Here is a 23,356-nt window from a genome sequence, read left to right on the forward strand (position 1 = left end):
CCAAGTAAAACATAAAATGTGTTTACATCGAGTGAAAAACAGAAGTCTATGTACGATGCAGAGGAACCTGAAAACCATGCTACACTTTGTCAGACTTGATTTAGATTTATGGTTTTGTTGAGGCTGTAGCTTGTGTTATTGGCTGTTGTAATGCATGATAAATGCACGAAGCTGGTAATACTTTTTAGTAACAGGTTCTGAACTTCTAAAAACAGTGCTAGAAAATACACAACACTGCACAGAGTGAGAGGTGGAATTGCTCCTTCCCAGCACATTTCATATTCCCAGCATCTGGTTCTCTCGGTGTCCTTTTACATCAGACGAGATCTGAAGCCTCCACTGGTTCCCTTTTGTTTTAAACTGGTGCTTTGCTTTTAATCTATCAGTCAGATGCTGCTGCAAAGGCTTTCCCTTATTGTGTCACTACATTGTTCAATGAAATGTGAAAGTCTGGACTGCTTTATCTCCACAGTTTAAGTGTGTACTGTGATGAGAAGCAAAGTAAACCAATGTTTGAAGGATTATATGCAGGCACGTGTGTGTGTCTAAGAAAAAAGAACAAATGGTTGAGCGCGAGAGACAAGAAAAGCAGGAAAAACGAAGGAAAGAGTGACAGTGTGTTAGAGCACATGTGCATTCACAAGGTAGGTAAAGAAGCAGAGTGATAAAGAGGCTGCAAAAGAGATGCAATGAGAAAAAGAGAGGGTGTGATTAGAGAGAAAAGACCGGGCTCTGAACTACTGAACGGCATATCTGGCTGTGTACCCAGCCATCTGTACACGGGGCCCTGAACCTATTTAAATTCAGGACGATTGCACTGTTTCTCAAATCCGTCAGAGCTGAATGCTTTTTGCACCCCACCGACAGGCTCAGAAATGTAACGCTGGCTGAAAATATGAACAGCAGCAGCACACAGAGGGCAGATCTCTTTTCTCTGGAAAGACAACATCAGCTACTTGGTGAGACTTCAGACTCTCAATTTCTTATTTTCAGGGCATGTTTGGTGATAAGCGCATCGCTGTGTGGTGTTTTTGCATACAACACCCAAAAGGCTGCGTTTCAGTCTAAGGCTGTGGCCAGTCATGTGACATCAGGCCACCAATGGGCATAGCTTTGGACAATGCACCACCATCACTGCCTAGGGCTTGAACATGGTCACACAGTCCAACCTGCTCCTCTATAATAAAAATGAAACCGTACAGAATTTGTAGGGTTTGTGTAAGTTCAGCGGTTTGTCAGGATTTCCCTAAGGGGCAACAAGATAAATACAAGTGACTGACTCCATGAACTATACACTCTGGCCAAAGCTCAAAGATGTGCAGTCTAAAGCATCTCTCAGTAAGTAGGCATTGTTTTATTATAAATAGGTTACAAACTAAAATATTACTAACTATTCTGGTTACTAAAATTGAATGCAGGGGTGCAGTAAAAGAGGTAAATCACCAAAACATTATGTTAGGGTTGATTTTTTTCTCCCTTGCACAGGAAGGGCCCTTGTTGCAGCCAAAGGACACTTTGGTGACTGCACTTGTTCATTTGGGGGACACTTGGTAAACACTGGAAGACTGGGAATGCAGAACTGGATCTCACAACTCTTAATAGACTCGCCTAGTTTTTGATCCAGATGAACACCTGATGTCGAGTAAGTCTGTCTGCAGAAAGCTGGAGTCCCAAACACTTCAATCATTGTTACCACAGCCAGCTTGGCTTATATTCAGCATATTATACTACAGTGTGAAACATGTCTGAAGATTCTCTGGATACAGATGAAACGATGGTATCCTTTGATGTCTCATCTCTCTTCACTAGCATCCCCACCACCGATGCCCTAACATCTGTTAGGAGAAGACTGGCAGAGGACAGCACCCTCACTACTAGGGGCAGGCTCAACCCAGACCAAAAGTGCCTGCTTCTGGACCCATGTCTGAACACCACCTGCATCATGTACAGAGGTGAATTTGACAGACAAACACACAACTGTGTCATGAACTCCTCTGTGAAGAAATGGAGAAGAAAGCTCTCAACTTGGTAGCACTGACCGGATATATGTGGACAATACTTGGGTGAAGATCAGGACCCAGGAGGTTCAAGCCTTCACAGATCACATTAATGCAGTGGACACCAAAGACAACAGACTAGCCTTTGTGGACTGTGAGGACATCAATGGGTCTGGCAGCAACCTGGAAATCGAAGTCTAGAGGAAACCTATACACACAGAACAATATCTGCTATTTGATTTCCACTACAACACAAACTAGGTGTCATTAAGACTATTCACCCTAGAGCAAAAAACATCCTCACCTCTACAGAGCCTAAGTCGAAGCAGCTGAAATACTGCATCAGTTAAATGTCCAACATCTCAACTGTGTGCATTTGTCCCAGCTTGTGATTTGCAGATGTATTAGATTCAATGTGTGTGTGTGTGTGTGTGTGTGTGTGTGTGTAACCCCTCCTACTGCAGGAGCCCATAAACTAAAACAATCAGCCTCACCCTCTCTAGATAACACACAGCACTCAAATCAGTTCATCTCATCAGCACCTATTTCATCAACACTTAGTCGCTGATGCTCAAGGGCAGCTTCCAATTTCAGCCAGTGATGGATGGGCTGGTGGGACAGGAGAACGGGTGATGAACTCCAATCAGGGAGCTCCTCTGGGACTGTTATCAATGGGCTACTTCCTGAAACATCTGCTGCCTGGTTATCCATCACTGGGAGACCAGAGAAGCCATCATAGGAAATAATGGATCCAGCCTTGGGCCGTGGCCAGAGGCCGACATGCGACGACACCTTTTGAGGTTTTCATCACTGTATTTTGTCATTACATGATCAAACTGATAGTGGGGCTTGTTGGTACTCTTTGACAAGGACAGTATTCTCTGCCTGTAATAAGTCAATGATTTCCTGATAAGACAGCACATTGATGGATTTCTGTGCAAGTGCCTCTAGTATACTGTACAACCAGGTTTATCTGATCTGTGGGGAGCGTGGAGGTTGCTCTTGGAAAGCAAACCTCTTCAATAAAGCTGAATTGTATTGCAGCTCTGGACAAAAATCTCATTTAAAATATGAAACAGGAATTTGAAGAAATGCTGTGTTGTCATTTTGCAACGACGCACTTGTAGGTACTTGTATCAGCAATGAAATTCCCTTTAACCCTGTTCAATAAAGTGAAATCTAGCTCATCGAGAAAAAACTAGAGATACGATGTACCATGTTGCACCGCTTGATTCTTGCTTGGGAGAAGTAGGGGTCAAGAAGGACTAAATATGGGATTGTAAAACATCAAAATTCCTATTTTCACAAATTGCCTTAAAGATTCAACAAACATGTTATTGCAAATATTTTCAATCCATTTAAAAAGCACATTATTACAAAAGACTATGTCCTGTTAGCTTTCCCTCGTGTTGGTTTCAGAGAGATCTAGTCCTCGATGTTTAGTGTGATTACTATAAAATGCTGTCTGCGTAACCAATGAGTCGTACTTTACTTCGGATCAAAACTGAGGCTCCTGCTGGAGCTTTGAAGCTTGTTTACCCTCCTGCCTGATCCTCATGAGGCCCCCCCCGTTCCCCTCCTGCTCCTTTCCCTGCGTACCTGCCAGACAAATTAAATACCTGCACAGGGAAAATAAAAAAAAATTACAACAGCATCAAGTTGAAAGAGTCGGCTCATGAAGGCTGAAATGTCACAGGCTTGTTCCTCATCAACAGCTCTGCGAACTTTTGATGTTTTCTTTGCGTGAAATTGAACTCCATACCCGTTCACTCTGTGCAACTTGCTCAGGATGATTAGCAAAGAAAATGGAAATGGTTGGGAATTTTTTTTTTTTTTTTTTTTTATTCAGGCAAAAGGACAAACTGCTTCCAGCCAAAGCTACAAGTGCAGACATACCTGGATTGGATTTACCTTGCGTTTTTTTCAAGTGTGTTTAGAATCAAAACATAACACCATCAGTGTTGACATCCAAGACTAAATTAGTTTAAAGGACTAAATTTCAGTGCCGACACTGTTTCAGAAGAAGCAGCCATCACTGTAAGTTTTAAATTAGCTGCCACTTTATCTGCTGCGGATCTGACGGATGATGTGAAATGTATGTTTTGGGGCATTGTAATAGAATAGAAAATTGATAGTCTTATTTTCAAAATCTTTGCAAGTAGCCAGAGAAAGGCAGAGATGGATAAAAGGCAGGGCACAGAGTCAGGCAGCTTGGAATCAGATGAAAATAAAAAGTCAAGGAGGATTTCAGGGGATTTGCAGTAGCTAGCTCAAGGTCCACTGCCAGAGTTGTGTATGTGTGAGAAAGAAAAATGTGTGATGCATTCAGTCTTGACCTTGCCACGCTGAATCCTATTTCCTTTTGGCTGTTGCCCGGCAACATCACCTTGACAGCAAGAAATGGTCAAAGAGAGACGGAAAGAGAGGGATAAAAACAGAAACAGGCTTCACACGGACTTGATACTTTCATATCACCTTTTCCGTCAAAGCTTTGCTAGTGCCTGGCCCTCCTCTAGCAAGGTTAACAGGAGCTTTTTTTCTTTTTTACCCCTCATTGTACAGGTCAAAGGTCAGAGTGCAGCCAATAGCATCTCCACCCTCCCTGGTGAAAGGGGTTTAGCAGCTTTAATCTGAGAGAAATTATGGCCTTCACTTGTATTTGACCCTTGGGAAGCAGCAGGGCAGTAGGTAGTGGAGATCAAAGTGGTCCTGCAGGACACTGGCACATATGGCTGAGGATGAGACTGGACCCCGTCCAAGATAAACATGATGTAATATCTATGTGACCCCCCAGGGGCCAGCCTCTTCACCTTCAAGTCCCAGTACAATGAAGCTTTATTATTTTCACCAGCTTCAATCAAAAGGCAAGGAAACGAGTGAGTGGCACATGACTCCCATTGAAGCATTTAATAGAAAGAAGAGCAGGCTCGACTCCAGGGCAAAAATATGGAGAACACGGGTGTGACAGCTCCACAGGGGCCATCTGTGATCTCAGGGGGCTAATGGTGTGATGATCTTAAAAAGACCACCATGCTTTTCACTGACTTATGAACCAGATATAATTTTATCGTCTTGGGAGCAGACAGAGCCACCATCCTCGCATTTTTATTTAAACACACCAATAGAAGTGTGTACTATGGACATAGTGAGGACACGGTTCTGTGCTGCTCCACTACGTTGATGGACCTTAAAGAAGCTGATCTCTGGTTGGTCCATTCACCAAAACAGTGTCTCAATTTCCATCTTTCTCATGTGGTTGTTGACATCTGGTTTGAACAATAAAGACTAAAGGTCCCACTCCTAAAAACAGTCTGTGCTGGTAACAAATATGTATGAGATTTCATTTATTGGGAACTTCAATGGATCATTTCACAGCCTGTTAATGTTTGATACTGGTCTTGCTAAAAGAATGTGAGGCATCTTACAAAGCTGCACTGGGAGTACTGGAATACTGACATTTACATAAACAATGTTATCAATGCTGCTGTAAATAAACGAAGGTAAGTTTTCTTTTATTTTGGCGGGCTAGCTCCTAATAGCCAAAACGTAAGAAATGTATTTTTTCTTACAACTGAATCTTACTTTTGTAACCCCGGCTTTCGGTTTAGTCAGTAATATCACAGAACAAGTTAAGTACGTCAAGAAACGTAACAGATTCACGAAGCTTCTAACAAATTCCCAGGTTATTTAACCTCATGATCCAAACTGTCCACCTGAAAGACCCATCACAGTTTACAGATCGACTCAAGTAGGGCAGCATACTTTTAAAGTTTTCCTGTTCAATAAAAATGTATTTTGTTGTAAGTGATGGAAATTATAATCAAAACGTTTTCCTTACTTTTTCCTTCGCTTGCATCAGTTCTCCCAGTCTATATTAGGTTTGTAAATTCCTGTTCCTCACCTAAAACATAAATTGATGTACTGGTGTACTAAAAAAAAAAAAAAAAAAAAAAACTGTAATAGACTTTAAAAAAAGAAATACACTTCTGTATGCTGCAGGGCTTTGGTACCACAGGATCAGAAAATTGCTTCAATTCACAGCAAGCGAGGCAGGCATATCTATCTATATTATATCCATAACCACTGCAGTTGTGGATAGATGGGCCAAGGCTTTTATTTTGATAGAGAGTAAATGGACGGGACTATCTAATGCATGTCAAACAGCATTGTTTGAAAACATAAACGTGGAACTTGCTGTGAGGATGTGAACAGAAGTGAACATGAGTCGTGATGACTTGAGAATAACAAAGACAACATCTCTGCACACCTCAGTGAAACACGCATTTCAGTCCAGCTGATGTTTATCCAGGTTAATTCAATTAAATCACTCAAAGTTTAGGACGTGTGAGCTCAGACATGTTTATTTTTGTAAATCACTTAAATCAGAAATGCAAATGTTTTCCCAAATGTTTCACGTGAGACCTACGATAATGATCAACCCAGTTTAGACTTCTACACTGTTTGCATTATTCTTATCCGGTCATCTGGCGTTCCCAATTACAAACATGATGGGAAAGTCAAACGATACATTTTTTTTTAACTTCTTACCCAGCAGTGTGGTGAAAGGTATTTTTGTGATATGACTGAAGATGTTTGCTAGGGGCAAAACCAACATTTAAGCCCAATAATTTCACGGTCTCCGTCTCTGTGTTAGCCTGTGGCAGATGAGGGCAATAGATGGAGCAGAGTGTAGAAATAATGGATTTAAATGTTGGTTTTTGCCCCAAACAAATATCTTATCATTCCAGGCAGACTATGAACATCTGTTAGATGACAAAACCACTGCCTTTGCACAGTTAGCATAGAGACATGGGACTGTATCATATAGTAAGGGAGTACTGATGTCACAAATAGCTAAATAATCTTTCAATTACAACCCACAGTGGGGAACTCACCGTTATTTACAAATCAGAAGACAAATATCTGAACACCCTAAAATAGCTGTACTGTATATATGAATTTAAAATGTGTATGTCTACTTGTATTATAATGAAGAGAAATAGTGAATTATTCTGAGCATATCTACCTTGTTTTCTGCAACTAGGCCTTGTCAGCTGACACAGCACAAACATCATCATCCTCTTATACCTTTGCAGATAATCATACCAACACAGTCGGCAAACTTTGCAGAAAAGAAAGACACAAAGTTCAGGAGCCACTTTACCGCACATGGCAAGAGAAAGTGCAAAATGTGATCGTTTGAGTTGAATCTCTAAAGGACAAGGAGATACCATACTGAGCTTTCATGTGACACAAAAATCAATGATATCAGCAGATTTGGCATCCGAAGGACCAGAGCAGATGTGAGCAAAGGTTAAATGTCAAAGCACCGCAAAACATTCACTCATTGAGGGAGATCTGTACGCAGCAGGGCTGGAGCTCCGTGTCATTAAAGAGCTTCCCGAAAGGTCAGAGGAAAATGGGGAGTCTATAGAGTTTTAAGCCCTGAAACAGCCCGTCAGCTTGGATCATGTTGTAGCTTACTTCACCAGTATAAATATATATATTTTACAGCAGTAAAAATGAAAATACTAATAAAAATGTCATTGTAAAGTATTTAGCAGTCTGAAATGTCTGACAAAGTAAGTTCCCAAAAGCACTAATTTGAGAACATAAGTAGACTTTTAATTTAAAACTGTCTTAATATTACCCTGGGTTTAATCTATGTCACGACATCTTTTGATGGAAGCAGAAATTAAACCATGACTGTCCTAAAATAAATGGTCCCATCTTCCTATTATCACCCTGCTCTCTGAGGTTTCATCATCATCTGCGTCTAAATTAATCCAAAATGCAATTTAAACTGTTGCATATCATCATCCAACCAGCGGCTCTTACGCTTTGTGTCAATATTTCAGCAATATGGTTATTTGTTCAGTTTGCTCCAATTGAGTCGGAGCTGTGAGTAAAAAAAAAAAAAAAAAAAAGAACATCATATCCAAAAGTGTGCCTGTTGCATGAAAGGAAAATACACAAGACGCTGGGTGCTTGGCAGCTTTGTGTGTTAGGACAGACATGAGAGAAAAGAAAGATTAAAAGAGACTACCACCGCACAGTCTGTATTTAAACACATTTGAAGTCAGTTTCCCACAATCCACTCTTTGGAATTCCCTTCTTGGCAAATGTGAACATTTCATAAATTCAGCATGAGACAGAGAGACTGGGGATTAAAGACAAAAATCTAAGAAGAGAGGAAACTGAATTTTGCCTTTATTTACATTAAAATGCTGTCAGATATCTAACATAAAACTGACTCGCAGTCCCAACAAGTACAACAGACCTACACAATATAGGACTTCCACAAAATAATTTCCTCAAGACAGCTTTAGTGACTTGGATGGCTAATTTTCTCCTGCAACAATTGGCTGTGCAGAATGCCAGCAGAAGACGACGACAATGTAATTAGCCATTTTACTATCATGTCTGACCACAGGAAGCATAATTGTTTCTTCTGACAGCAGGTCGAGGGGAGAAACTGAACACCCATTTGTTATAGCCCTCTATTAACATGGGGTTAAATGCAGTGGTGGTGGTGGTGGTGGTGGTGGTGGTGGTGGGGGGGGGGGGGGTAATCTATTACCGCCCCGTGCAAAAACATCCATATGAATTACATATATGCAAATTAGAGCAGCATATTTAAGCTTAAATGGCAATTAGAGTTTTTACGAGACGAGTGGGATAAGAGGAATGTTTAGCATATGCAATAATATGCCGATTGGAAAAATGTCCTTTAAAGGCTTGTAACCCAGTACTAGAGTATAATCCAACGCAATTACACGAGATGAAATTACGTGTCTCCTCCTGAAATGTCTGTAGAATCAAACACAGGCCCAAGCAGACCACTATATACTGCCAGCTGATGTACATTCCCTTTGTAATCACTGCCTAATAAACATTAATTAGTCTGCACACAACACAACAGCCCACACACGAACATCTTCATCAGGAGCGGGTTGTTTTAATCTCTGTTGGCTCTTTGTTTGTGCTTTTGTAGTAACAGCTGGCAGAAGCTACTATACCTCTTTTAAATTAAAGGTATTTATTTCTAAATATACACAATATGATACATATGTTTAATTTTTGTAAAAATATAATTTTAGCCAACGTCAGAATTCATTTATATCTAAGATGCAGGTTCTGTCTCTTACTCCTTATTTTTTTATGTATACAAAAACATTACACACCTGCTGCCACATTGCAACTTAAGGTGACTGAGGACTTTGTGTCATAACCCATAATATTAAAGTTAGCTCCAGCATCAGAGTAGTTGTTACTGATTGATTTTCCACATTGTTAATGTTGACCAGTACAGACAAAATAGATTATTGCTCTAGTTTCAGAACGATGAGGATGGTGATGGGGGGGGGTGGCCACTTTTCTCCATGTCTGAAAGTAGAGATGCAAATTTACAGAGATTTTTGTTCTCATGTATACAGGCCTGACCGCCTCCAGCCCCAGTGGGACACTAAGCCTTAAGCCTGACAGTTTTGTTTAAGGCTACAAACTGGACTGCAGCATTAGGGGCAATTTCAATCTGTGCAACTGCATAAGGACAACTCAGCTGTTGCTGAAGCATAGCCTATGTGATTGAAAAAGCTATCTGGAAAAGCGTTTATGCTAGTGGGAGAATCGTTAGCTGCAGGATTGCTAGCGCCAAATCCCTTATTTAGCTTTTTGTTTCATTTGGTCTCTGCAGTCTGAGATAAGCTGGATGTGTGAGCTAAGCACAGACTAACCCTCTCAGCCATTACATGCCATGAGTAGTGGCCAGATCTGGACAATGATGTGGTGGTGGGTGAGCTAGACATGTTTAGAGAGCAGAATGCTAAAACACTGCAGGCTGGATACACAAAGACAGCCATGACACACACACACACGCACGCACGCACGCACGAACACACACACGCACACACACGCACACACACACGCACACACACGCACACACACACACGCACACACACACACACACGCACACACGCACACGCACGCACGCGCGCGCACACACACACACACACACACACACACACACACACACACGTCGCTCATCTGAAAACTGCTTTAATTAAAGGAATGGCATCAGAAAACCTGAGGTTTCTGGGCATATTTGACTGCACCGGTGCTTTAAAGCAACGCTAACCTCTGGTGTCACGTCTCAACCAAAAACAAGCTAACAGATTTTCTGTGGATACCTGGAATTGATCATGCTGTCAGCTCTGCAGCACAACATTTTTACAACAATACACTTTATTGATTGAAATCTCAGGGGCCCCACACTAATCTCAGTACCCTTATCTTTCAATGGCAGCAAAAACTTTGGGTAAACTGATAAAAGCTACTTCCCAAGTGATAAAATGACAAGAGTCAATCCCAAGAGCTGGAGAGATGAGATGGCAAGATATGTTAGATACTGAAGTGGGTCTAAATTTGGCTGACAACACATAGGGGGAAAAAAAAAAAAAAAAAAAAAAAACTCTTTCTACAGCCTGAAAACACCCAGAAACCCTCCACCCACTTTCCCATAACATCTATATTTGAAACCATGTGGACACTGAGGAGAAGAGCCTGGCTGATTCAGGCTTTGGGGCCTAGATGGACAAGCCATGGTCTCAGGTCACTAACTCCATGTTTTTCATTTGGAGCTCCTATCTTGGCCACTCTCCAGTCTTTATTTTCCATTAGGAAGAGAAATGCCCGGGCAAGGAAAAAGGGGAGGCCAAGACACACACACACACACACACACACACACACAAACAGAGAGCGAGAGAGGAGGAGAGCAGAAACACTGAAGACAAAATGGCTTTCATTCACACAGCAGTAGAAGGCCAGAGGTCTCGTATTTTTTCCTCATTCGGTTCTTTCTCTTCATTTCTAGCCTCCTTTCATCTCCTCTGTGAGGCATGTCGCGGCAGCGCACTGTGCTTTCAAATCACATAAAGGATGTTTACACATGCTCCACAACACTCTATGATAAGCTTGTTTTGAGGAATTGTATGCAAATCTACATAAACCCAGATCGCTGCAATGAGAAGAAATACTTTCACGAGCACATGCAGCCAGGGACGTCACATGTCGGGCTACTCCTACACACACAGGTGCATAAACTGTAGGTGGCAAACATGAACTGGAAAAAATAATCTCTCTCTCTTGGTATGAGGCATGTGTGTGTGGAATTATGTGTGTTTAGCTAATGATTGTGTGTGTGTGTCTGCACAACAGTGGGCCATCGGCATGTAGAGACAGTGATGAATAAGCATTATTAAACAGGAGACACAGGCCTGGCGGTGTCATTAATCTTCATCCCTACTGGCACCATCATAGAACTCACTCCCTGTTCACCCTAACACAGCATCTACACATCGCAGTGGTGTCAGTAACACACAGGATGCAGAACCAGCTTCCTGGGCGCCAACTGGGTTTTGGTGCAGCTCTTTAACCAGAATGAACCATCTGTGGGGTCACAGGGAGGCAGAAGAGGTGATTAACATCCACCAGCCTCTGATGACTGATGGGACAAAGAGAGGGGACGACACCTCGTCCGGAGCCACAGAATTAATCGCACTCTGCTTGGGGTTGACCCACAAGTCTATTGTAGTGAATGAAAAGGAATCATTCCTGAAAAGGAATGAACCTGTTAAGAGGAAGCTCGCTCACTGCGAGTGTCGCACTGCGGCTTCTGACATTACACTTATAAAAGGATAAAGATACTCCCCGTCTGCTTGCTCCTCAGCTGAAAATAAAAACTGGGATGAACAGAAGCAGGTTGGAGAAAATGTGATGAATCATGAAGCCGTCCTCTTTTATCAGCACCTCAAATCACCAGGTGGGAGGAAGAGAGGAAATAATGGGACGTTTGCAAAATCAGATACTCCTCTCTCACACACACACACACACACACACACACACACACACACACACACACACACACACACACACACACACACACACACACACACACACACACACACACACACACACACACACACACACACACACACACACACACACACACACATTTTAAAATGTCTGAATATATTCTGTCATTTCTCTGAAAAACACATTTGCATGTTCTCATTCTGACCAAAAAAAAACTCCCACACACTGTCAACATGTACAATACATTTAGTGAAAGCTACATTTAACTCTGTTTAGGTCATCTAAATCTTTGTTTACATAAACACACACACACACACACACACTTAAAACAACCGCAAGGTCAATTACTCAGAGGAGGAAAATACAAACCAAAGTAGATTTTGACATTAAAACTTGTAGACTATTCTTAATGAAACACTTCCTTTTGGCTGGCACAGTATTTATCCATCTCAAACATGGCACACTGAAAGAAATGCTTTACTACTGATTTTTACTGGGGAATAAAACCTCCACCCTCCCAGCATTTCCTGACTGTATCTCTACTATTACTGTTGGAAGAAAAAACAAGTAATGTAAAAAACAGAAATTCCTTTAAAATCCAAGGGATATGAAAGAAAAACTTTAAAATAATAATAAAAAGTTTGCAAAAAGAGTTGGGGGTGTTTGAAGTGACAACACGATATGCATAAAATGATGCATCCAAGACATAACACTAGAAAATCTCAGAATATTAAACTACAATTAAATTAGAAATATATTTTCTATTTCCTTATTTCTTGATGGTCACCCAGCCCTGTTGTTGGCCAAAAACCATTAAAACACATCATGGAGCCACAGCTTCTCACGTGATCCTGCAGTGCTCTGAACATCAGCAGTAGTTTTATACTATACTAGTTTTATACTAGTAAATACTACACCACCAAATATGGATTCGTCCACGCCTCAAAGTATTCCCCAGCTAACACACAAACACCTTCTAATACTTTCTGAAAAGAGCCGTGCCCAGCTGTTTCAGCCTTCCAGCACAAATTTAAAACATCACCTTGAAATGGACTAACACGCTCTGGGTTTTTCGTCCTTTCATTGTTGCTGACAACAATATAAAAACAACACCAGCCTCTTCACATATCCAACTGTAGCACTTTGATGTGAACCAGAATGCAAGCAAAGAAAAAAAAAAAAACTCTCTGATCACTGCTTTCTGCATCTGTACCAGATGGTCACCCACAGTGGAGCCTCCCTCCACAGGTGGTGGTACTTTCCCTTTCATCCACCTATCTTCTCTGCTCTATGATCACACAACATCTGGTTCCGTCATACACCGTATACTTGTCTCTGCCCAATAAAACTGTGGCCTGAACCCTGAGGTCATTTCCTCTATTTACCATGGTTTTTTTCAGCCTCTTTACTGGATAGTGAAAATTAGGGTTAGGTGAGCAGCAGGAGAAGTAAAAGTGACAGAGCAACTCCAGGTCACATTCTGCACAACTTCCACAAGCAACAGCACAAAGTCGTCCAGGCAGCGAAAGATGCGGCAACATCACCGTGCAACTCGGGTCAAGCTTCAGTATCAATTAGAGATCATGCGGAAATAGTGCAAAACACTGACAAATCCAGAATAGCTGCAAATCACAGCCTTTCATTTGGCCACTAAACGTTCTGATGTTTGTACGCTTCTGCTGTGAGGCACTAACAATATAAATGACTGTGTTCTCCTTAGCAATTAAATTATTGAATCCAGTCCAGGTAATCATTCAGGTAATGCAATGGCAAAGTTGCAATACCATCCACTCACAAGGCTCAAACACCATCATCTAGAAAGAAGTAATGTAAGATCATTTAGAGAATCATTAAACCTGAAGTCTTTACCCACTTAATGTGCAGCACACTTTCCACATGAGCTGCACTCCTGCTGTTCCCACAGTTTACTATCTCAAACAGAAAACATGCAATATGGACTTATTTAACCCTGCTCGCAGATTGTTTGCAGGACTGAGAAAGTTACGTTCATTTTCCTGACAGACACAAAACTCCACAGTCTGTTTATAAATATTTTAAACACAAAACACTCACCTTCTGCAGGCCTGAGAAATGACCCTAAAAATCTTCTTCACAGCTTTTTGCTAGATTTGCAGAGAAGCGTAGCTGTGGTGAGTTTCCATGCACAAGCAAACAAAAAGAGCTTGCATGTGTAAGAACTGAAGAAATTATGTTTTAATCCATTTATGAGTGGAAATAAACCCTCAATCAATCGGCGCTGACAAAAGATATGGCTCCTGTGTTTTAAACAGAAAACACAGACACAAAAATTCCATGGGGGTGTGTCCTGACTGAAACATTAAGACAACAGGTGGATGATGACAACCTCCACTCAAACTACACACAAGCCAAAAGGCAAAAGAAACCATAAACAACAATCCCTGCCTTACCCACTGATGATTATCTGGATCAGGTGTGTTCAGAACCTGGAAGATACCAAAACAAAGCTTTGTCTTCCCCCACTTCCACTCTCATCTGAGATGGTATCTTCCATTTCCTGATTGGCTGAACACACCTGATCCAGGTACTCATCAATGGGTAGGGATAGTTGGAAAACAAACAATCACAGGTGGCCCACTCCTGCCCTAAACCTTTTTGTTGTTTTTGTCATCAGTGATGATTAAATCAAAGAGTTAACACCAGTCAATTGTCTATATGTGTAAAAGTACAATGTGAGACAAGTCTTTGACTTTTGTTTTGACTGTATTTTTGTACAGGATTTCCATAGATGTTTTGCTACTTTTCATTACTCACTCAAAAAAATATTTACACAACCTTCATTCTTCAATCTCCAGTTCATGAAAGCTTTTACTGTACATTTTCCACAAAAAAAACAAAAAAACTATTTGAATCTGCAAACTCTGGGGAAAACCCCAAAGACTGCTTCCTAAACTATTCTGGGATAACATCTTTGCAGTGCTCTGTCAGTGAGGTCTTCCTCAGCAGAGATCTGTCAGCTGCTCTTGTGTGAGCTCATTGGTTGTAATTCATAGTATATTTGTGTCAGTTCAAAACATTCCCATTCTTTTAAGTAACTACTATGAGGGTTATGGCCTTCCTGCAAGTGAAAGCATAACTTTTATGTGACTCACATATTTGCCTCATTTCTTTCAGATCAGCATTCCTGCAGGATAGCACAGAGAAAAGCCACTCATCCTCCAGGAAGCCAGCTTGGGAACCTGCCAGCATTAGACAGCTCAGTGTCCGGCTATGGGAGGCATGAAATCCAGGAAGGGGGATTCATGCCTAAGTGGGACTAAGCAGAGGAGAGCAGGGCATGTTAGAGTCATTTCATGGAGCATTTGACAGGGAAGTTGGACAGAATCCTGTCTGAGTCCATGCTTGTAGGATTTGGGGCTACTGGAAGTTGTTTTTCCCATTCTGTGCTGGTGATGCCTCTCGCATGATGGATCTGCATCTGTGTTTGCTGATTTACAGAGTTTATTAGTGCTGAAATGTTTCTTATGGGGCTATTTTAGTTGCTCTGTGTTAGAGACTGGGTTATATTTATTATTTTGGGGCACCCTAAAGAGTTTCAATATTTCAACTTTGCTCTAATTACTATTACTAGACTAACTCTTTTTTTATGATTCAACAGTACCAGGGAACCCAGGAGGGAAATTCTAGGAGCCAAACGTATAATATAATAGGAATTAAGGAATATCTTACACAACAGTCAATCATTGTTCAGCAACTTGTCTTGGAGGGAAGACAGTAGGATCTTATCTCAATGAACACAATAAACTCATTCTGTTCAGATGATAGGATTGTAAAGACACAACAAATGGCTGCTTTTCTTAAACTTACAGTTGCATGTTAGGCTCATAAGGGCTAAACGTTTTTGATACTAAGAAAGAAAAAAAAAATCTCTTTCCAGATGTGTGACAGGTGAAAACCTGGTTAAATCTGGAGAACTTCCTCAGTTGGTTTCCTTTGTCTTTGTCTTGATTTATGGTCCTATGTCTTCCCCCGCTTTTGCAACTTCTCCAGCTTCCTCCCCAAATTCCAGAGGGGTGGTGTCATCTGTAAGCTTTCCTTCCACAACATGAATGTTCAGGAAAAAAACAAAACACTAAGTGAGCAGAAACAGGTGTCACCTCAGGGCAGAAGCTTATCCGACCTCCCAGAAAGCTCAACAGCTAAACCGCCCCCTGTGCGAGGTGAGCGTGACATTAAACAAAATAATAGGCTTCGTTAATGGTGACACGGTGCACGGATGGCGGCGGCGGCGGCGGCGGCGGCTGTAAAATAAAAGGTTTAGCAGCCTCTTGTTGTGGCTGTCTGTTGATAGAAAGGGCTCTGGCTGAAATGATCCGTGACATTGCTCCGGGGCTGATGTGGAGCGCATTAAAAATGTTGCAATGCTGCTAAAGGAGAATGAGAAATAATACAGAACATAAAGTTTACTGGCCTCAGGTGCAGGGTGTTGTTGGCCCTGCTGAATGTATGTCACTGTGTTATATGCAATGGATTAGAAAATGGTCACTTTTCAAACATGTAACAAATTATATGGAATCTGGCCTGTGCCACTTAAGTAGAGTTTTCCAATGTGTAACGTGGATTAAATAATTAATTCAAACATGAATTCATTAATTGTATTAGCATTTAAATTATGTATTAAAACTCAAGAGTAAATGAAAACGTAGCAAAACAATAATTGAATTGGGATTGGCCTGACCCCACTGACAAAACCACTGGCCAATCAGAGTCCCCGTTGCTGCTCTGTGGGATGAATGCCATTTAGTTTTAGATGGGGCATTTTTAATAAGGTCAATCACAACAGCAAGCAGAAAACAAATGAACTGTAGTGATAACATTTGTTAGGCAGTATTGTTTTTATTTGTTTGGTAATTGTTTTGAAATTCAATCATTACTTTATCAACTCAAACAGATTAAGGTAGTAAAATTATTAAACATCAACCATATATAAATGCATCATATAAATTTAGTTCTCAAATTTACACAAACTTTTTTTTTCTACATTTATTTTTTACCTACAGTTTAATACCGGCACACTTTGTACTCCATACAGTGTTACTGCTTGTTAGTTGTGCTTTTAAATACATAGCCCTACCCACTCATGTAGACTATTTATATTTGTCCACAGACATTCTAAAAATCTGGTATCATGAACATGATGTTGCAATGAAAGCTTACATGCTGAAACACATTACCCCGATGTTTACCATTAATAAAGATATGATTTAATTGAGGTTAATTCTCGCACTGGAGAGCTGCCATTTCTGTGTTTCGCAGATGTTTTTGGATCTTATTGTGAGGCTTTTGGCAGAGAACTGAACCAGAAGAAGGTTACACGAAGAGGATCACCTGTTAGAGGGTTTTTAATGGGATATGATCAGAGTTTGCTTTCCAAAAAAGGATTACCTGTCAGTTAGGTGCCAGAACACCATCTACTTCAGTGCAAGTCTTAATGGCAAACAGTACGTGACTGCTGAACTGTGTACAGCCAAGAGAAACTATCCCTCAATTAGTGAAACTTCTATGCATATTCTGGACATTGTGCCAAAACAATGTAATGCACTGATTGTTTCATGGATCATTACACAGAACAAGAAAACATAATCTGCTCATTGATAACATTCAACGGGAGCAATGTATTACATCAGTGTGTTCCCACATCCTGAGCATCAAAGTTGCATTAGAAGAAGCAATGTGGTCTCACAATTAGCAGACAGCTGAACTACACTCAGAATATGGAAAGATATCTAAGGATTTCAGTTCAATCAGTAATGCAGTGATAGACACAGAGAGCTCAGTTACCAAATTAAAATGCAGAACACATTATCTAACAAATTTAAATTATTAATTATTGGCTGCTTCATTTTAACACCTAGATGTTTCATACAGTATTTCATTGTGGAAAGGACTGAGACAGCCGACACAGAATTGTGTTCTGAGTGCCAAATATCCTCACAAATGTGTGTGTGTGTTTGTTTATATGGGCTTCCTTAGGGAACATTAAAGAAAATGCTCTGAAGGTTTGTCTACAACTCAAGATTTCAAAGAGCAAAAAGTTCCTCATCTTCAGCTGACCACAGTGCAGAGACAACTCCCTCTGAACCCGACACCACGAAGTCAATAAAAAAGACCAGACTGTGCTGACGGATAAAGCAGAGGATGAGGTGCAGGAATTTGTCTGTTTCCTCTGCTCTCGTATCTCAGTTTTCCCAAACATAGAGCTGGTTGGCTGCAGTAGCTTTAATGGTATTTGTTTAAGGGTGTCCCCTTTGACCTTCAAAACAAAAACAGTAGCAGTGTGAAGCTCAACAGGTCCCCTGTGTGGGACAATGGGAATTGGCCTTAATAACAGGAAACACAATAGCATTTAGGGAGATTACCTCTGTGTATTCAACAGATTGGTTACACAAAGGAGAGAGTGTTGTTGTACTGAAGCGTTGGTTTCCGGTTTCCATTTCCCCTCAGGAACAAATGACTTTTCATATTGGAAGTTATCTCTTTTGTATCAGTCAAACTCTTTGTCGGACACAACGCGGACCTGATAGATCTGACACGTGACAGCAGCTCCTTCATTGGAGACCTGTCTGATCCTGGTTCAAAGTTGGAGTTGAGGAAAGAAAAGGTAGGACAACCAGAGGCAGGTGAGGTTGTAAACAGGATGGAACAGCCTTCCATTTTATTTTAAATTTGATATGTACAGAAAAAGTAGCTGTATACATTTTTAATATATCATGTAAAAGTTTTCTGGAAAAAAAAACAATTGCACATCAGCTTACATTAGTTTCACTTTCTTATTTTATACTTTAAAACACATCATGGTACAGCATGGTTGAAGGCAATGTCAAACGCGATACAAATACATCGATAACCGCTCGTAAGTGTTGGCTCTTGTGAAAACTTAAAAAAGGTTCAGGAAAGAGAGTACCCCAAAAATGACACATGTAGATACGATATTAAAAATGTTTAAAAAAAACACACTGCATTTCGTGTGCTGTAGTGTCACGGACAAATAACATCATGTCCCTCTTTGTGTAAAATATTGTGGTATTACCTCAGGCACTTATTAAGATTAGACCCCATAACTGGAACAATCTGAACAGCAAAATCCATGACATTTAGGACACGGGTCAATCACATCCTTCTGAATGTGCTAGTCCACATTTCAAGACGCACTTATGCTCGCAGCAGGAAGTGCTGGCTGCTACAGCTAAATGATAAAAACCATTCAAAGTGGAATATCTCCTCACTGTCACCTGCACAGTTTGTATCTTATTTGGTATCGGTTTTCATCAGACCCATTGCAGCATGGATATACAATCACAAACATTGGCAAACGGCTTTCGTGTGTCTTGTCACACCCACACCCAACACAGACGGGATTGTTTTTATTAGCTTAAAGCAGAGTAGCACTGTGAACTTTCCTCAGATTAAAATACAGGTTCATAAACTGTAACAATGCCAGTGAAAAGTCCTTTTTCTTCATCTTATTTTTTGTTGTGTATCTTTTCCATAAAAGCTCTTCATAAACCAAAAAGGGATAATGTATGTTGTGCAGCTTCACTCTGTATGTGGAGCATGTGTGGGAGTGAAGGGTAGTTATGCACCACCTGTGTTTTCCACAGCTTGATGGCCATTAAAAAAACATTTTTCCCTTTTGATTAAAGTTCACCCTCGCTCATTTGTTTTCCTGCAGGCAGAAACGATCATGTCACAAACAGTGATGTCAAAGAAGCGTAGGTTCAGATTAAGAGGATCGGTTCCCACCTACTACAACAATTACACTGCCAAGCTTGTGGGCTGAGCAGTGATTTTTATATGTGTGTCATCAGTGCCCGGTGTTTTTTTCTGACCTACAACTACAGCAGCTGGTTGCACTGATTAGGTCCTCTGCTCTGGTTGATAAAAATTACCAATCAGCAGTTGTAGAGTTTGATTGGAATGAAAATGTAAATACTCTTAGGGCATAATGACACAAGCTGCAGGCAGTGGGCATGATTCACAATCAAAACTGATGTGAAGGGTTTATCCAAATGACAAAAGAGACATGGTTAGAAGACAGAAGTCCATGTTGTGAATGCAGCTATTGAATAAACTGTTTCCAAGTCTGCTGCATGACTCGTTAATGCTTATACATTCTCAACAGGTCTCAAACAAACAACTTCTTTGGAAAACATCAATTCTAAGATTCATTGTAAAGAGTACAATGTTGGTAAGATGGTCCAGGTTTGAGTTGGATACCGCAAAACCTCACAACCATCTGTATTTACAGCTAGTGGTAAGCCAGAAATTGAGCTTTTTTTGTAAGCTAGCACCCCTCAATTCATCCACTACCTGCTGTGTCTTTTAAGCAAGATAGCCCCCCCACCTCGTTCTTTTCAAATCTCTCTGGAGAAGTGTGTCAGCTAAATGCTTTAAAAAGTAAAAATACAGAACGTAATTACACCAATTGAAAGCAATTAACTCCTGAGGACAATTTTGCCTTTTGTTAAAAACAGGAGAAAAGCTCCAGCTAATCTCACACTGGGAGGCTCATTGTCTCTCTACCCATCTTTATTCTGCCTCTTTTTAATGCTTTTATTCCTCTCTTTATGTCAGAAGCCGGGCCCTCTGTCGGTGCCTCTGGTGGCAGCGTTCTTTGGCTCTGGCAGGCAGCAGGTGGCTTGTGATGAAAAATTCAGTGCAGAGCTTGACTCGGGAGACGAGCAGGAGGGTGGTGGTGGGTAGCAGGAGGAAGAATACGGGGAAGAGGAGGGGTGAGATGAGAGGAAGGTGGGAGATGTGCAAGGAGGGATGAGCACAGGAGAGACAGAGGATGAAGGTGGGGGTGTTGAGGTAGAAGAAAGTAGCGTAATGAACAGAGGGGGGACAAGAACAACAGGGGGGGAGCCAGAGTTCCAGGCACACAGGCAGACGGGCCAGAGAGTCAAGCCCAGAGTGGTGCTGGGGGGCCAGGCAGAGGATCAGAGCTGTCTACCCTCTCTGCCGAGTCCCCTCCATGGAGATAACACGATATGAATCATTTATGAGGGGGCCTTTTTATTAATAACACACACGCACTGTGCCCTGCTTCTTTCATACACTTTCTTTGCTCCCTGGGGAGTACTCAAGTGGGAGAACCCGATCACCGAGGAGAAAACACTGCAAGCAGAAAAAATAGAACGCGGAGAAACACAAACAGCATCGGAAAGGGTTGTTAACCTCGGTGAAGTGCAGTGAGGGTGATTTGTGACCACTGGGAAGCGTCATCCATGGGACACTCTGTAAAGGCACAACACACATAGCTGATCGTGAAACATGTGCCTTGTCACATGCCCACACACAAACCCACACAGAAACCTACGCTTCCCCATGAGCTCAAGAGAACGCCCACTCTCTTGCCTGTCTGCCCATTTGATTGTCAGCACATGACGGTGCCAGATCTCGATGAATCAGAGTCCTGGACGACTGTGAACAAGCATCGTGCCCGTGAATACAGAGAAGGCACTCAGCGTCTCGTGTCTGTAGGAGGGCGAGTGACTGACTGACTATTGGTATAGGTCATCAGCACAGCAAGGGACTGTACACAAACACCCACATACTGAGTACACTTCACATCTGTTTACCTCTACGATCATTGCTAAGCTATAAGACCTCTAGGTTGTCCTTCGTCAAGATTCGTAGCCTCCACTGTTGCTATTTCTTCAAGGCAATCCCCTTTGCTCCGGTACCACAACTCCTCTGTCTTTATCCAACAATACTCCTCAAGAATAAAAAAGCCGTCCTTTCTCTGACCCCAATCTATTAAGCCTCGCTAACTGCGAAGGTGAAGGTGGCACATCCTGGCGGTACGGTCCCTTGGGGGAGGCCGGATCCTTCAGGTGGCCTGTGGAGTACCCCTCATAGCTGCTGTTACTGGTGCTCTCCTGCATTAACTTCCCTTTGGCTTCCTGCTCTCTGCGCCTCTGCTCCTGCCTCAGGAGCTCCTGTGCTTCCAGAAGAACTCTGGCGTTGACACCACTGCCACCTGGGTAGCCATTCCTGGAGCCTTGGTAGCTGGAGTACCTGGGGTTATCCTTGGCTGTCTGGAAGCCCTCGCCAGGTGGGTATGCCTTATCCCAGGAGTCCTGGGAGATAGAGCTGGGGTTCTTCCTGGGTTGTCTGGTGCAGAAAGGTAAATAAAAGAGGGAGAAATGTGAGATGAGGTTTGCACAGAAAAGCCTGGATTTCTGATACAGAAAGCGTCAGTCAGGTACTGCAGGTTAAAACATTCACACAAATGTGCCAACAAACATTGTCTTGTTCTTTCTCACACACAGACATGTTGTTGTTCTATGACACATTGACCAAACTGTCTGAACCACATACTGTGACCTGGTCTGGTGGGAAAATATTGCCAGTGAAAAAATATTTCTTGTAGCCAAGCAAGGCACAGTTACATCCTCAGAAACTGCCTCCAGGCTACTACCTGCCCACAGTAACAACATACAGAGATACTAACCATGTCAAAGTCCCCTTCCAGCCCATTAGGCCCATTTGGGACAGACAGAAACAACCATTAGAGCAGACAGACAGTAATAGCAGACCCTTTGCTGTTAGAAAAATGAGGCAACCATCTTGTCCTCAATGGATTTGCCCAGGCTGATACTTGACACCTGACACAAGTGTCTTAAAGGCATGGTTGGTTTTCATGCTCCTGGACGAGGAGTGTGTGTGTGTGTGTGTGGTGGGGGGGTGCCTTGTCCTTTACCAGAAAGATAGGAGAAAAAAATCCAGATGTATGACATCACCTCTCATTTCTGCTTGGATAGACTCTTTGTGACAGCCCTGATTTTGTGTGTCTCAGTGTGTGTGTGAGCCCGTACGACATGCATGAGTGTCCCGAGCCCTGCAGCTCCACCCGACTGTCTCGAGGGCAACGCAAGACGAGTGCAGAGACAGAGAAGACACACAAAAACATCAATGTGCTTTTGACACTGAGCCATGCATAATTAGCAGGTTTGTCAGCCAGCTGTGAAGAAATCGTATTATTCCTGTGTTTGGATTTGAATAGGAATGGGGAGAAAAAAAATCCTTAATGAAAATAGAAAAGACCTCTGTTTTTATTCAGCAGAGATTGAGTGCAATTGGGAATGGATATGCTTTGCGATTGGCGAGATAGGAGAATATACCCTAGGTTTATTCTTGCACATGGTTGAGTGATTCCAATTTTCAGAGACAGGCATCCCCTGCATCTGATTTCATTTCATATGTTGACAAAGAGGCCAAAGCTGGTCTGCCTCCCTGCTGAGAAATGCAAACCAGATCACTCTCTCTGTCTGATGCCGTGCCCAATGGGACCATGTACACGTATGGTAAATACAGAAAGATGTGTACTTCTCAGTATTCTGTGCATGAACACAGTCAAGCATGACAGCTGATTAAAAGCGAGAAGGGGGAAAGGTGTCAGAGAGAGATTGAGGAAAAAAAAGGAGACGAAGTGAAAGGTTGTA

At 41.8% G+C, this 23,356-nt stretch overlaps 1 protein-coding gene across 6 annotated transcripts in view; it reads right to left on the reverse strand.

Annotated features, from left to right (window-relative positions):
- Window positions 1-18,530: 18,530 nt before the first annotated feature.
- The window catches only part of pard3ab (par-3 family cell polarity regulator alpha, b), a 191,031-nt gene continuing 186,205 nt past the window's right edge, over window positions 18,531-23,356 (reverse strand). For all 6 annotated transcript variants that reach the window (XM_026313169.1, XM_026313171.1, XM_026313168.1 and 3 more), the window contains one exon: window positions 18,531-22,025. In XM_026313169.1, coding sequence (XP_026168954.1) covers window positions 21,629-22,025 — 397 coding nt within the window. In that variant the 3' untranslated portion in view covers window positions 18,531-21,628. The remainder of the gene's footprint in view (window positions 22,026-23,356) is intronic.

Source organism: Mastacembelus armatus, chromosome 17, assembly GCF_900324485.2.
Source record: "Mastacembelus armatus chromosome 17, fMasArm1.2, whole genome shotgun sequence".
Lineage (NCBI taxonomy): Eukaryota > Metazoa > Chordata > Actinopteri > Synbranchiformes > Mastacembelidae > Mastacembelus > Mastacembelus armatus.